The 16,226-nt window shown below is 40.5% G+C and overlaps 1 protein-coding gene across 1 annotated transcript in view; it reads right to left on the bottom strand.

Moving 5' to 3' along the window:
- Window positions 1-16,226, bottom strand: part of DEGS2 (delta 4-desaturase, sphingolipid 2) — a 67,647-nt gene that overhangs the window by 20,008 nt on the left and 31,413 nt on the right. The window contains exon 2 of the mRNA XM_021007331.2: window positions 1,750-2,492. Within this exon, the coding sequence (XP_020862990.1) occupies window positions 1,750-2,492 (743 nt within the window). The remainder of the gene's footprint in view (window positions 1-1,749; window positions 2,493-16,226) is intronic.

Here is a 16,226-nt window from a genome sequence, read left to right as displayed (position 1 = left end):
TCACATAACTAAGAAATATGAGAGGCTGGATTTGAACTCAGATCTTCCTAACTCCAGGCCCGGCACTCTATCCACTGTGCCACCTAGCTGGGAGCAAGCACATAGCAGGTGCTTTATAAATGTTTTGTCATTCCCACCCCACCATGAGCCCTGTTCTCCAGGCAAAGTAGACTATTAGCTGTGTCCCCTTAGCAGACACATTCTCTTGCCTCTATCCATTCACACAGTCAGCTTCCAGTCCCCCCCTCCCCCAACTCCCTTGAGATCTTTCTCTTCCTTCAAGGCCTAAAAATGCTTACTTTTCTTGATTCTCCTAACCTAAACGCTCTTTTCTTCCTCAGATTTTCCTATTCCGATGGTACTTTGCCAGTATCTCTCCTCTGGTCCTCACGCTCTACTTTGCATTGCAGACTGTAGATTTAGATCTGAAAGAGACCTTATTGGTAGATTATCTGGTCCCATAGCCTCATTGTACAGATAGAGAAATGGAAGACCAGAGAGTTTCAGTGACTTGCCAAGATAATACAGCTAGGATGTAAAACTAGCTTTTCCAATGCCAAGTCCAGCAATATTACTTATTTGTATAGATGTCATATCCTCCTACTTGGTTACAATAGGAAACACATCTTGAGAAGCAGTATGATATCATGAAAATGGTAGAACTGGCCATGTTGCCTCAAGCAAAGATTTCAGATTCCTCCTCCAGGGTAGAGAGAACCAAATGAAAATATAATTGGGAAATGTTAACAAAATAAATAAAAATAAAGTATAATATTAGTAATGTTCACTTATGGCTTTCAAAGTCAATATAGGGTAGCAGGAATCCATTTCTATTTGAATTGGACACCACTGGCCTAGTGGATATGGCTTGGAATTAGAAAGACCTGGATTTGAATTCTACCTCAGATACTAGCAGTATGACCCTGGGCAAATCATTTCATCATTTTGAGACTCATCTGTAGAATAAGCTAGATGACCATTACATTACTCTTACGGCTCTAAATATATCATCTTTCAATCCTAAGTCAGGAGACCTTGGTTCTAGTATTGACTCTAAGGCACACTAGCTGTGTGACCATGGGCAAGTCACTTAACATTTCTGAGCCTCAATTTCCACACCTGTAGAAAGAAAATAACCATCTACCTCACTAGGACATTATAAAGAAAGTGCCTCATAAATCTTAAAGTGCTATCTGAATGTTATTATTACTAGCCTTTACAAAAAAAAAAAAAAGAAATTGGGGGCAGCTAGGTGGCACAGTGGATAGAGCACTGGCCCTGGAGTCGGGAGGAGCTGAGTTCAAATCTAGCCTCAGACTAGACACTTGACACTTACTAGCTGTGTGACCCTAGGTAAGTCACTTAACTCCAATTGCCTCACCAAAAAAAAAGAAAAGAAAAGAAAAGAAAAAGAAATATGGACCTATAATTTTATCAGTATGATGAATTCTTGGTGTGGAAGTTCCTTTCACTGACAAGATCAGCAGTTCATCTATAACATATAGTCTTAGGAATGCTATCATGATGCTTCATTACATATATACATGATTAATTATATGCTATAATGATCTTAAATATTAACATAGTTATTACAAATAATACTAGAGCTACAGCTATAATTATATATAGGCCCTATCACAGTGGCCGACATACAGTACACCTAACAAATTTTTGTTGAAGTGAGCTAAGTTAGCCCCCTACCCATACTCAGAGTGACTGAGACAGTCTCTCTAAAGGTGCCCCACCTACCATGGGTAGCTTGAAGCCTGAGATACTGGGAAAGTCATGGTGTTCCATGTGGTAGCCCACATTAAAGGTTATCCAGTTGAGGGGCCCATAGTAGGAATAGGTCTCATAGCCCTTCAAGAACATATAGTGCTCAGCAATGAAGTGACCAGAGAAGGGGTGTATTCCCATACAGAGGAAAGTGCCTGCGATAAAGTATACAATTGGCTTCAGCCCCCACAGCATATAGATCACAAGGTCGACTGCAAGCTGGGTCAGTGCGTTGTTGATCTCCATCTGTGTAATATCCATGGGGTTTACAAAGAGTGGACGCAGGGCGTAGAACAGTGGTTGCAAGAAGAGCCAGAGGAGCTTCCTCATTGGCGTGCAGAAGAACCAACACTCAAAGTCCGTGGGGATGTCCACATCTAGTTTGTCACCACCCAGGTAGCGATGGTGATCAATGTGATACTTCTTGAAGGAAGCAGAGTATGGCAAACCAATGGGGAGGTTGGCAAAGACTGCAAACCAGCGGTTCCACTGACTGAATTTGTTGCCAAAGGCCACGTTATGGGAGATGTCATGGATGGCCAGGGTCAAGGAGTGGTTCACACAGCCCCCAAAGGCATAGGCCCAGAAGAAGACCCATCGCCAAGACAAGTCTTTGATCAGGTAACAAGCGCAGAACTGGGTCAGCACCATGCAGGACACAATCCATTTCAATTGTGGATCTGGGCCCATTAGTGATTTGATGGCTGGATACTTAGCTAAAGGGGAAGACAGAAACATTTTCAAAGCAAGAAGAATCAATTCATTTCACCTTGTGGATAGTGGGGTTTTGGAATGAGCACCCAAAAAACACAGTGCAAATTGAATACATGCATTTGGATGTAATTTGGGTATAATATATTCATTTGGCATGCAGAACAAGAGAACATGAGAACTGGAAGGGATCTGTGAATGACAAAACCGATCATTCAAATATTTGAGTGTCTGCTACAGTGGTTCTCCAACTTCACACTTCTCTTTGTACTTTATGATATGGCCACATTGGCCGCCTTGCTACACCTCTCAGATGACACACTATCTCCCCATTCCAGGCCTTTCTAGAGCCTGTCCTCCATGCTAGAATGCTCTCCTTCCTCACGTCTGCCTCCTGACTTCTCTGGCTTCCTTCATGACTGATCAGATCTCACCTTCTACAAGAGGACTTTCCTGGCCCCCCTCAAGGTCAGTGCCTTCCCTCTGAAATTACATATGTGTATACCTCTATACACACACACACACACACACACGCATATATATATATGTGTGTGTGTGTGTGTATATATACACACACACACACATATACGCATGTATACATATATACATATACACACATATATATGGACATGTTATACACATACACACATATATACACAGAGAGATATAGATAATAGATAGACAGACAGATAGCTATCCAGCTTGTACAAGTTTTTTATATTGTTTCCTTTATGGGAATGTGAGCTCCCTGAGGACAGAGATTGTGTTTTTACCTTTCTTCGTACCCTTATCACTTAGATAGTGCCTGGCACATAATAAATACTCAATAAATACTTGTTTTCTGCTTTTGTTTTTCTCGTGGCCCTCAACCCTTAAGCTGGCAACAATACAGGAGAGTCAGGAGACACACTTGCACGTTTTTCCTTCAATACAGACAGCTGTTTTGGTTAATTTCCTTGAAAGTCCAAAGTCTGACATGTTTTTACTTTAGTATGTATATACAATAAGCAAACTTTATTTATTTTGCAAATATTATGCTATATCTGCCAGGAAAGTAAAATATATTAAACCAAATTACTCATAAAGTTTCTTTCATTTGCAATAACATATCAAAGCTTTCGCAGCACACCAAGCACTCCCATGATATTTTGCTAGAGTTATCTGCATTCATTTTATCCTTCTCTGAGGTGATGGATTCCCTGAGAGTAGGGATTGTGGTCCCTCCACTCTGCTCCAAAGACACGCTTGGGCGGAGAATGCAAATTTCCCCAGGTCACACGGATTGTTCTTGGCCAAGCTAGGTTTAGAACCCACAGCTCCCAATCTGGCCAGTACCCTTTCCACTGTTCTCCACTGCCTTCCATTATGATCATTTTATTTTTGTCTTTGTTATGGTTTATGCTCCCTACTAGATAGTAAGCTCCTTAAAGACAGGGATCATGTTTTATTTTGCTTTGTACATCCCACGGTTCCAAGGACAGAGTGCAGAGCTTTGCATATAGGACATGCTCTATCCATACCTGTGGATGACTACAGAACATATATTAAATATGTATATATATAATACATATACATGTTTATTGTATTATAACAAATATAACATAATAATATAAGTATATGTGTATATATATGCATGTACACATATATTAATATGACCAACACAGACAAATCTATGATAAATTACATAACAAAAAGTCTATGTTGCATCAATATGCAAACACCCTGTTGTCTATTCTATTTTTCTGATAGGAAGTTTTTCCTTCTACAGACAAGTTATCACCTTGTAACTTCCTCATATTGTTCTCATTCTTTCTGGGAATGAGCAGAACAAGGATAATCACTCTTCCACATAAGAGCCCTTGCAGTGCTTGAAGGCATTTGTCATATCCCCATTAAGTCTTTTCTTCTCCAGCTTAAACATCCTAAATTTATTCATTATCCTAGTTGAAATCATTATTTGCTTCCTCCACTTGTAGCTATTCCCCCTCTCAGGGTCTTACAATCTTCTTTTTAAAATAAAAGATTACAGCAACACAAGGATCTAAGACATCTCCAAAGGCCTCATGATGGAAAATGCTATCCACATCCAGAGAAACAACTATGGAGTTTGAATGCAGATCGAAGCATACTATTTGCTATTTTTAATTCTGTTTTGCTTTGTTTTCTCTTTCTTGTAGTTCCTCCTATTGGTTCTAATTCCTCCTTATAACATCACTAATGTGAAAATATGTTTGATGGGAATGTATATGTGTATAGCCTATATCAGATTGCTCACTGTCTTGGGGAGGAAGGAAGGGAGGGAGGGGGAGAAAAACTTGAAACTCAGAAGTTTATGGAAGTGATCGTTGATAAATCAAAATAAATTAATAAAAAATAATAAAGAGATTAGACCAAATGTCCAGTAATATCCTTTTCAACCCTGACATTGTATGAATCCAAAGTCCCTTTCAACACGGACATTTTTCATTTCTATGAAGTTAGAAGAGAGCAGGTGCAATGGGTGAACTTTGGTGCAAGAAAGAAATGTTTGCCATTTGACAAAGTCTCTCATGCCATCCTTGACAATATGCAGCCATGAGCTGTATGAGGACTGATAAGCAGGTTCAGAAAGAGTCAAGTGGTCAAAAGCAAGGCTTAGTCTTCGATGGATGTCAACCTAAAGAGAGAGCACCAAAGGAATTTCCCCAAGATCTGACATTTGGCCAGTATTATTCTTTTCATCAAAGGCTCAGATAATAGCTTCTGCAATCTGCAAATGACAAAATTCTGGAAGGGAAAGCAAGAGTATTGGGGCAGAATGGGATAATGAGATTAACAGAATATAATGAAATGAAAGCAGGATAAATGTCAAGTGCTACACCTGGGTTAAAAAAAAAAAAAGATCAGCTCCACCTTCATAAGAGGAGAGAGGTGTGGCAAAGACCACAATCCCAGCGGAAAAAAATCTGAGGGGTTTTGTGGACTTCAAACTCAACATGAGTCAACAGTATAAAGCAGCAAGAATAGAGGCACAATATCCAAAATGAGAGAAGTAATAGTCCTGTTATATTCTAGCCAAGTAGACTGCATCTGGATTAACGTATTCAGTTACGGGCTACATACTTTAGTAAGGGATAATGCCATACTGGAACCCACCCACAGGAGTGAGAAGAAGATTGAAAAGCACACCATACTCAGATTGGTCAAACAATTAAGAGATAGATAACCTGGAGAAAAGAAGATAGGGAAAGGCTAGGAACATCAGATAGGATTTTTAAACGCCTGAAAAGCTATCACCTAAAAGGTTGTGTATTACAGAGAGGCAGATTTTAGCTAGCTATAAAGAAAACCTTAGCCACAATTAGATCTATCCACAAGTCAAATGTGCTGCCTGGGGAAGAAGTGGATCCCTCCATCATGGGAGGCAGATGACTCCCAGTTGCGTAGAGTGTAAAGGGAGTGGTTTGTAGTGTACATCTTCTGAGGTTCCTTCCAACTCTGGGTTTCTGTGACTCTGAGATTTTGGAAAATGATTTTAAAATGCTATGCAACCTCCCTCCCTTCTCTAAGGTGGCAGACCACTGGTGTAGCCTATTTCATTTACTGCTGGGTATGATGGATGCATTTAGCTATTCTTGCTAAACTATACTTTCTTTCTCATCTTTTATAAGGAATAGTCTACTGTGGTTGGGGGGGGGGAATATCCTGAAATAAAAGTGTTATTAAGACAAAGATAGCAATAAAAACTTGATTAAAAAATTAAATGCCCACGTATAACCTATATCAGATTGCTTGCTTTCTTGGGAAGGGGGGAGAGAGGAGGGAGGGACAGAGAAAAATTTGGAACTCAAAATCTTATAAAAAATGAATGTTGAAAACTATCTTTACGTGGAATTGGAAAAAAAGAAAATACTATTTACAAAAAAATAAATAATTAAATGCTGAGCAGATGTGAGGCAAAGGCAGTTAATTATTGTCCTCATTGAACTTTGGCCCGTACTTCAGTGTCCCCAGTTTTCATGGCTTCCCTGCCAGCCATCCCCACAATGTTTCATTGTGATAAGGATCTTTCTGGTGCAGCACTCCCAGGTCAACAACACGCAAACAGGCAAGATGGAACAGAGAAGAGGGGAATGAGACAAGCTAGAATAGATGGAAATGCAGATTGGTCAGTCATGTCCAACTCTTCATGACCCCATGGATCACAGTCCAGCAGACCTTTCTATCCTCCACTGTCTCTCAAAGTCTGTCCAAAGTTCATGTTTGTTGTTTCCATGACACTCTCTGTCCATCTCATCCTCCCTGTCCCCTTTTCATTTTGCCTTCAATCTTTCCTAACATCAGAGTCTTTTCCAATGAGTCCTGTCTTTCATTATGTGGCCAAAGCATTTAAGCTTCCATATTTGACTTTCCAGTGAGTAGCCTGAATTAATAGATACATGTATGGATACACAAATGTCCTATAAATCTCATGTCAAACACACGTGTATTTGACTGTTGCCCATCACCATTCACTCCCAAATGTCACCATAGAGGTCCAGCATTCAAGAGGGGTTCTCTGTCATTGGTCCTGAGTTCTAGTCTCACGTCACTCACTGCCTATTGTCCTTTTGAGGCTGGATATCCAGTAGGCATCTCAAACTTAACATGTCTGTAATAGAACTTAGCATTTTCCTCGTAGGAAAACCCACCCCTCTTCCAACGTGTCTTATTTCTATCAAGGGCACCACAACCCTTCTATTCATACAAGTTGGCAGCTTCAAAGTCATTCTTGACTCTTCCTCTCACTTACCCCAATTTATCCAATAAACTGCCAGATCCTGTCTACATTCACAACATCTCATCTCTGTCTCCTCTCTACTTATCACCTCTTGACTGGACTATTACAATAGCCTCCTAATTGGCCTCTCTGCCTCAAGTCTCTTCTCTTTCCAATTCATCCCTTACAGTTTCGTAAGTGATATCCCTAAAGCACACGTGTGTCCGTGTCACTCCCCTGCTCAATAAACTCCAGCTTATTATCCCTATTATCTACAGGAACAAACATGAATCCTCTTTTGACATTTAAAACCCTCTATAACTTGACTCCAACCTACTGTTCTACCCTTTTTATACATTAACTCCCCTCTATGCACTCTTTGGACCAACTAAACTGACTTGGCTGTTACTCAAACATTTCCTTCCATTCCCTCTTCTCATGCTGCACATAAATCTCCCTCCCCTCCCCTCTTAGAATCTCTAACATGCCTCAAAGCTCAGGTCCAATAGATCTTTCCTGGTCTTCCCCTGCCCATCCCCACCCAGCTAATAGTCTCTCTCTCTCTCTCTCTCTTTCTCTCTCTCTCTCTCTCTCTCTCTCTCTCTCTCACACACACACACACACACACACACACACAAATAAAATTACCTCCACTCCTGAAAAATCAGACTCTAAAACACACCTCCTTTCAAATGTTCTTAGGAAGTGGGCTAAAGGTGACGATATTAATTAAGGTATACCTGATATATATATAAAAAAAATTACCTCATTTATTTTGTATACTTATAACATGCACATCGGAGAAGGAAATGGCAAACTGCTTTAGTATCTTTGCCAAGAAAAGCCCAAATGGGATCACAAAGAGCTGGACATGACTGAGAACAACTGAACAGCAACATGTACGTATTATCTCCCCCTGTAGAAGGTTCATATGCTCTTCTAAGATAAGAGACTTTCATTTTTGTCTTTGTGTTTACGGTGTATAGTAGGAGCTTAATAAATGCTTCTTCATTGATTAATAAAACCAATTCTAGCAGGTATTAACTGCTTCTAACAAAGTAGATGTAAACTTTCCCTTGGAAAAAAGCCAGAGGTTATTGAACTTTCCAGTGCTAGAAAGATTAGAGTGAGGGAAACACCCTGGGCCAGCAAACCTCAGAGAGGCTGAGCAGGTGTGCTATAGTTAATAGCGAAGTGGAAGAATGGCCAGTGATACTGAATACAAACTAACACACACCTACTATTAACGATCCCCAACTTATAAGGAAAACAAAAAAGCCCTGGCCCCTTTAGCAATTATTGGAACACAGGAGGATTAGCCTTCCCAACCCAAGCTGACAAAGTCTATTCCCAGGGGCCCAGGTCACTGCTACCTCCCATCTTTTCAAGTATGAGCAATAATCGTTTTCCCATGAGGCTGTCTTAAGATAGGCCAAGCTCTCTAGCCCCGCCTCCACCAGAAGGCTCCTGAGAGCAAGAATTCTCTACATCTAGTGGGAGGTTCTTATCTTGGGACCCATCAATAGATATCATGAACTTGGATGGAACCAAAATTACATCTTTATTTTCACTAACCTCTAACTGAAATTTGTTATTTCCTTCATTTATAAGCATATGCAACAAAACATTATTCTGAGAAGGGGTCACTAGACTTCGCCAGACTGCCAAACGGGCAGCTAGGTGGCCAGTAGATAGAGCATTGGTTTGAGATTGGAAGACGTGAGATCAGATCTGACCTCAGACACTTAGGATCCTGGGCTCTGCCTCAAATAAGACAATATTTGTAAAGCACTTACTACAGTGTCTGGCAGATAACAGGAGATGCTCCCTTCTCCCTTCTTCCACGACACAGAAAAGGTTACGAATCCCAGATCTAGCCCCAGCCAGACCCATCATGCCACTCCCTGCCTAGTCATCCCAGGCCACAGAATATACCCTTCCCTCTACTTTCCACTCTTGGGAAGAATAATCAAACCAACACTACATTTTCTAGAAAGGACGTGCCAATCAATCAATTGCCCTGTAGCTCCCAGAGCAAAACACCTCTCCCTAGACGCCACTCCCTTCCCTATATGTACTGTCTTCCCCTACTAAAATGTAAGCTCTTTCTGGGTCTGCAGGGACAGTCTCGTTTTTTGTATTTGTATGCCCTGCATTTAATACAGTGCCTGGTATATAGTAAGAGCTTAATAAATGATTTTTCATTCATTCTTTCAAGTTCCTTATCATTAATGGTCTTTTTTTTTTTTTGCTTTTTAGGCAATTGGGGTTAAGTGACTTGCCCAGGGTCACACAGCTAGTAAGTATCAAGTGCTTGGTCTCAGGCCAGATTTGAGCTCAGGTCCTCCTGACTTCAGGGCCCGTGTTCTATCCACTGCACCACCTAGCTGCCCCATCATTAATGGTCTTTAATAAAAATGTGGCCTCATTTCCCAAATACATAGAGAATTGAGTCATTCCCCAACTGATAAACGGTCAAAGGCTAAGAACAGGTAGTTCTTAGATAAAGAAATCAAAATTACCTATAGTCATACAAAAATGACCTAAATCACCATTGATTAAAGAAGTGCGAATTAAAATAACTCTGAGATACAACATTCCACCTATTGGATTGGCTAACAAGAGGGTTTTAAATTAGCCAATTAAATTGACTAATATTGGCTAATCAGGGAAAATGACAAATGTTAGAGGAGACGGGGGAAAACTGGAACACTAAAGCACCTTTGGTGGAGTTGTAAAACGATCCAACCATTCTGTAGAGCAATTTGGAACTATGCCCAAAAGGCTATAAAATCACGCGTACCCTTTGATCCAGCAATACTACTATTAGAGGTATATCCCAAAGAGATAAAAAAATTATTTTTCTTTTAAAGGACATACATACAAAAATATTTACAGCAGCTCTTTTTGTGGTGGCAAAGAATTGGCAATTGAATGGATGCCCATCAATTGGGGAGTAGTATAGTCATAGTATATAATTGTGATAGAATACTGTTGTGATAAAACAAATGACAAACAGGATGATTTCAGAAAAATCTGGAAAAACTTATATGAACTGATGCAAATTGAAATGAGAATCACGAAAACACTGTATACAGTAACAGCAATATTGTACAATGATCACCTGCAAATGACTTAATTATTCTCAACAATACAATGATCCAAGATAATTCTGAAAGACTTATGATGGAAAAAATGCTTTCTACCTCCAGAGAAGGAACTGATGGAATCTGAATGCAAATAGAAACAAACTTCTTTTTTACTGTCTTTCTTTTTCTTTTTTTTTTCGATCCATGCTTTCTTTTTACAACATAACTAATATGGAAATATGTTTTGGATGATTCCACATATATAACCTATATCAAATTGCTTGCCTTCTCAAGGAGAAGGGAGGGGAGAGAGAGAATTTGGAACTCAAAATTTTAAAAAATGAATGCTTAAAATTGTTTTTACATGTAATTAGGGAATAAAATATTTTTAAAATGTAGATGGCCACTTGTTGTATGTGGTTTAAAAGGAAACTTCTGCTGCTGTTACAGACTACATTTCTAGCTGTGATTCCACAGTTCTGCTGCTAACCCTCAATGACGTCTCCTCTCTCAATTCCTATAACACTCAGGATCACATATTGTCCAACATTTTTCTTTGTTTTGTGTGTAGATCTTGTTTTCTCTATTGGACAATGAACTCTTAAGAGACCAAGTCAACATGCATTCTTTAAACACCTACTGTGTGCTAAGTGCTAGGGATACAAAGAAAGGCAAAAACAGTGCCTGCCTTCAAGGAGCAGGCACTTCTAATGGAGAAGATACTGAATCTAAAAAGGGAAAATAATGGAAAGAAAATTGCCTGAAGAGTCAGGAGAGGGGGCAGCTAGGTGGTGCAGTGGATAGAGCAGTGGCCCTGGATTCAGGAGGACCTGAGTTCAAATCCAGCCTCAGACACATAACACTTACTACCTGTGTGACCCTGGGCAAGTCACTTAACCCCCATTGCCCAACCAAAAAATAAGATTTAAAAAAAAAAAGCAAAAAAAAAAGAGTCAGGAGAGCTGGATTCAAATTCCTGCTCCAACTATTGATATGAGGAACTAGAGATATTTAGTCTAAAGGAGAGAAGTACAATGGATGGGGTGAGTGGGGAGGAGTGCTAGGAAGTAGAGAGGAAAGAATGGTAACACAGTCTTCATGCTTCCCAGCTTCAGAGTGGAACAAGACTTCTGTTTCACCCCTGCTCCTGGTTCTGCCCAAAGAGACAACTTGGGCTTAATGTCAGAAATGGCTTCCTAACAATCAGAGCTACTCAAAAGTGGAAATGGGCTGCCTTAGGAGGCAACAAAAACTGGATGGCCATTTGTTAGGTGTGTTGTGGAAAGGATTCTCTTTCATGCAAAGGCTGGACCACATGACATTGAGATGTCTTTCCCACTATCAAGTCAGCAAGCATTTATCAAGCGTCTACTATGGGTCAGGATTTATGCTAACCATCTGGGATAACAAAGGGGAAAAAAACAATACTTGCTCGTAAGGGCCACACAGTCTAAAATTCTGTGATTCACAATCTGCAAATCTATGATTCTATGGCCATGAGCAAACCAATTTCTCTGAGCTTTAGTTTCTTAATCTGTAAAATGGGGGAGGAAGTAGGGAAGGGAACAAACATTTATTAAGCACCTATGTCCAGGCACTGTGCTAAGCACTTTATAGATTATCACACGTGATCCTCACAACATCTCTGGGAGGCAGGTGCTACTATTATTCTCAGTTTTATGATTGAGGAAACTGAGGCAATCAGAGGATTAAGTGACTTGCCCAGGGTTGTACAGCTGGTAAACAATGAAGGCTGAATTTGAACTGAGTTCTTCCTTGCTCCCGGCCCAGCATTTAACAACATTTGTATTACCCACCTCACAGAGTTGCTACGAGGGAAGTAATCGGTAAACCTGAAAAGGCTACATAGAATATCTCAAGACTTTTAAGGATACGTAATTGTTCCAAGTTGAGTACTTCCCCCACTAACACAGATCTCCCTGTGACTTAGTAGAGGGTCTTTAAGAATAGTCATGTGGTGGGGGCAGCTAGGTGGCGCAATGGATAGAGCACCGGCCCTGAAGTCAGGAGGACTTGAGTTCAAATCCAGCCTCAGACCAAACACTTGACACTTACTAGCTGTGTGACCCTGGGTAAGTCACTTAACCCCAAATGCCTGAAAATAAAATATCTATATCTATATATAGATAGATATAGATAGATATAGATATAGATATAGATATAGATATAGATATAGATATAGATATAGATATAGATATAGATATAGATATAGATGATATAGATATAGATAGATATATAATTAAAAAATAATAAAAATAAAGAATAGTCATGGGGGAAAAAATTCATCAGCCTGAAGCTGTGATGAGCGCTTCTGACCTTAAGTTGGCTGGTCCTCAAGACAACTGAGAGAAGGAGGAGGTGGAGGTGGAGGTGGAGGAAGAAGAGGAGGAAGGAACGATAACAACAACCTCTCAGACTGAAAACCAGAAGATCTAGACACTACAGTCAACTGAGACTCTTACCAGGCCATGTGACACCAAAGGAGTCCTTTCCTTTTCTCTGGGTCTCAGTGTCCTTATTTGCAAAGGGGCTTAGAGTCAGGAGATCCAAAACCAAAGACCAGGTCTTACACTTACTGATCACGTACGTATCAGCAAGTAAGGGCAGCTAGGTGGCACAGGGGATAAAATATCAGGCCTGGAATCAGGAAGACTCATCCTCCAGAGTTGAAAGCCAGCCTCAGACACTCATTAGCTGTGTGACCCTGGGCAAGTCGCTTCAACCTGGTTGCCTCAGTTTCCTTATCTGGAAAATAAGCTGGAGAAGGAAGCGGCAAACCAGTCCAGAACCCCAAAAGGGGTCAGGATGAGTCAGACATGACTGAACAACAAAAATATCAGCAAATCACAACTCTCTGAGCCTCTTATCTTCATCTCCACAAAGAAGAGAGTGACCGCTAAGCTATGCCCTCACATTTGGGGAAAGTACTTGACTAACCTTAAAGTATTCTAAAAATATAGTGCTTTCATCTTATCTACATATTATTTGACCACCTCTATCACTTAGCAAGGTGGCTTGTATGTAACAGGTGCTTAATAAATGCTTCTTGACTGACTGTGGACTTCCAGTTGATCCAATATCTCATAGGCCCCTCAGAACACCCCTTGCCCATCTCACAGTGGGGTTGTAAGGACCAAATAAGATGGTAAACCATGGGGAAATAGGTCAGAAGAGCTACAAAAATATACAAGAGCAGCTCTCCATTTTGCAGAGGGAGAAAGTGACCTCCACGATTTGGAACCATGCCCAAAAGGCTATAAAACCATGCATATCCTATGACCAGGCAATACTACTACTAGGTCTGTATCCCAAAAAGATAAAAAACAAAAAGGAAAAGGATCCATATGTACAAAAATATTTATAGCAGCTCTTTTGGTGGTGGCAAAGAATTGGAAATTGAGGGGATACCCATTAATTGAGGAATGGCTGACCAAGTTATTGTATACAATTGTGATGGAATATCATTGTGTTATAAGAAATAATGAGCAGGATATTCTCAGAAAAGCCTGGGAAAACTTACATGGAACTGATGCAAAGCAAAATGAGCAGAACCAGGAGAACAGTAACAGCAACATTGTATGATCATCGACTATGAATGATTTACCTATTCTCAGCAATACAATGAAGATCCAAGACAATTCTGAAGAACTTATAATTTAAAAAAAATGCTAGCCATCTCCAGAGAAAGAACTGATGGAGTCTGAATGCAGGTTGAAGTATACTTTTTTCCTTATTTTTCTCATTTTTTTAAAATCTGTGTTCTCTTTCATAAAATGACTAACATGGAAGCATGTTTTGCATAACTCCACATGTATAAGCTATATCAAATTGTTTGCCTTCTCAATGAAGGGAGAGAGGAGGGAGAGAACTTGGAACTCAAAATTTTTAAATAAACAAATGTTTAAAAATTGTTTTTACATGTAATTGGGGAAAAAATAAAATACTGGGATAGCTAGGCAGCATTGTGGATAGAGTACCACCCCTAGAGGCAGGAAGACCTGAGTTCAAATCCGGCCTCAGAAAATTACTAGCTATATGACCCTGGGCAAGTCGCTTAACCCCAACTGCCTCCAAAAATACATTTTTTAATGATTAAAATAAAATAAAAAAATTAAATCTTAAAAAAAAAAGAAAGTGACATTCAAGGCCTGCTCATACTCTCACAGCAAGTTTGTGGCAGAGTCCAGGTCTCCTAAATGGCTAGTGCTTTTTCTACTACATAATACAAATGTAAGATAGAATTCTTTTTCTGATGAAATTGTTTGTACTGAGAAGAGAGTAAAATGTCCAAGACCTTCCTTACTTTCATTTCCAGAGAATAAATGCAATCTTAAAAGGGGCCTTTCCAGTCTCTCCTCCCTACCTCTGGAGCTCTCCAGCCCTCCCAACCCCCAGGCTTTTGTTGAGTCAATAAACATTCACTGAGCTTATTATTGACATGTCATTTCATCCTCTGAGGTTGAACCCAAAAGTGGGAACAGCAGGTCAATGGAGAGACAGATGTCCTACAACAATTCACTGCAGGGAGATATTCCAAAGGATCTTGAGCCATAGACCTGGAAGGGACCTTAGAGATCTTTTTTCCCAACCCCATCATTTTACAGATGAGGAAACTGAGCCCTAGAGGAGGAAAGATTTGTTCAAAGTCACAGAGACAACAAAGGCAACCCTAGAACTCCTTCGTCTCAACAGCCAATCCAATGTTTTTCCTATCACTCTCCATGTACATTTTCCTTCTTTCCTCCAGCTTATCCTGGTAAATGACCTTTCCAATGTCTTCTCAGACCTTTAAGGATTAAAATACAGCAGTCCACAGCCTCAAGTCCTACACATAGCCAAGTCTTTTGCTAAGAACTATTTGTCTCTGTCATTATTAGGGCTCAGGATGCCCTCTAAAATTGTCAGAGGGATTTTGCTAAGAGCTGTTCGTCTCTGTCTTCAGTAGAGCTCAGGATATTCTCTAGAATTGCCAGAGGGATTTTGCTAAGAGCTGTTCATCTCTGTCTTCAGTAGAGCTCAGGATATTCTCTAGAACTGTCAGAGGGATTTTGCTAAGAGCTGTTCATCTCTGTCTTCAGTAGAGCTCAGGATATTCTCTAGAACTGTCAGAGGCATTTTGTTAACACTCTTAGTTGTTATTACATAATCTCTTGCTCAAAAGATGTTTTCTTGAGTAAGACACATCCAATAGAATGGCAATACATACTCTTCCTTCCTGGAGATTCTGTCTCAGTGTGAGATGATTATACAGTGGGGGAGAATCTCTGCTGCTTCTAAATACCTGAAAGATGAGCTAGTGACTCACCAGTGGGTCACAGATAATAAGTCATGCTTGTGGTTAGGAAGTTTTGAGAGTGTTCCCTAGCCTGGTATGTTTGAGAAGAGGGAGTGGAGAGTCTGGGCTCCAGAGGTAAAGAAGCTCCAAGCTGAAAGCCCATTATAATTGACCAGATGGAGGAGAGTTAGGGTGAGGGGGGTGGGGAGGAAGATGTTCCCCAGCCTTTCTGATGCCCTGCCTTGCAGTCTTAGATCAAGAGGAAGAACATCAGGTACACCAAGAAATGTTGCAACCACACCCAGTGTTCCAACTGTACCCACTGCATGCCCGAGGACAAGGCCATGCAGAAGTTTGTCATCCAGATCATGGATGCCATTACCCTCAGGGACATCTCCAAGGACAGGGCCCCTACCTATTCTGTCCTGGCCAGAAACTCTATGTGAAACTACATTACTGTTGAGAGCTGCAATCCACTGCAAGGTGGTGAGGAAACAATGCTCAAAGGCATGAAAAGATTCAACACCCCCACCCCTCTCGAGACCTGAGGGTGCTTCCCCTAGACCTGAGGGTGCTTCCCCTAAACCTGCTCCAAAGCCCATGAAAAAAGCTATCT

Source organism: Phascolarctos cinereus, unplaced genomic scaffold, assembly GCF_003287225.1.
Source record: "Phascolarctos cinereus isolate Bilbo 61053 unplaced genomic scaffold, phaCin_HiC Scaffold_2;HRSCAF=192, whole genome shotgun sequence".
Taxonomy (NCBI): Eukaryota; Metazoa; Chordata; class Mammalia; order Diprotodontia; family Phascolarctidae; genus Phascolarctos; species Phascolarctos cinereus.
This window is presented reverse-complemented; position numbering and strand designations above follow the sequence as displayed.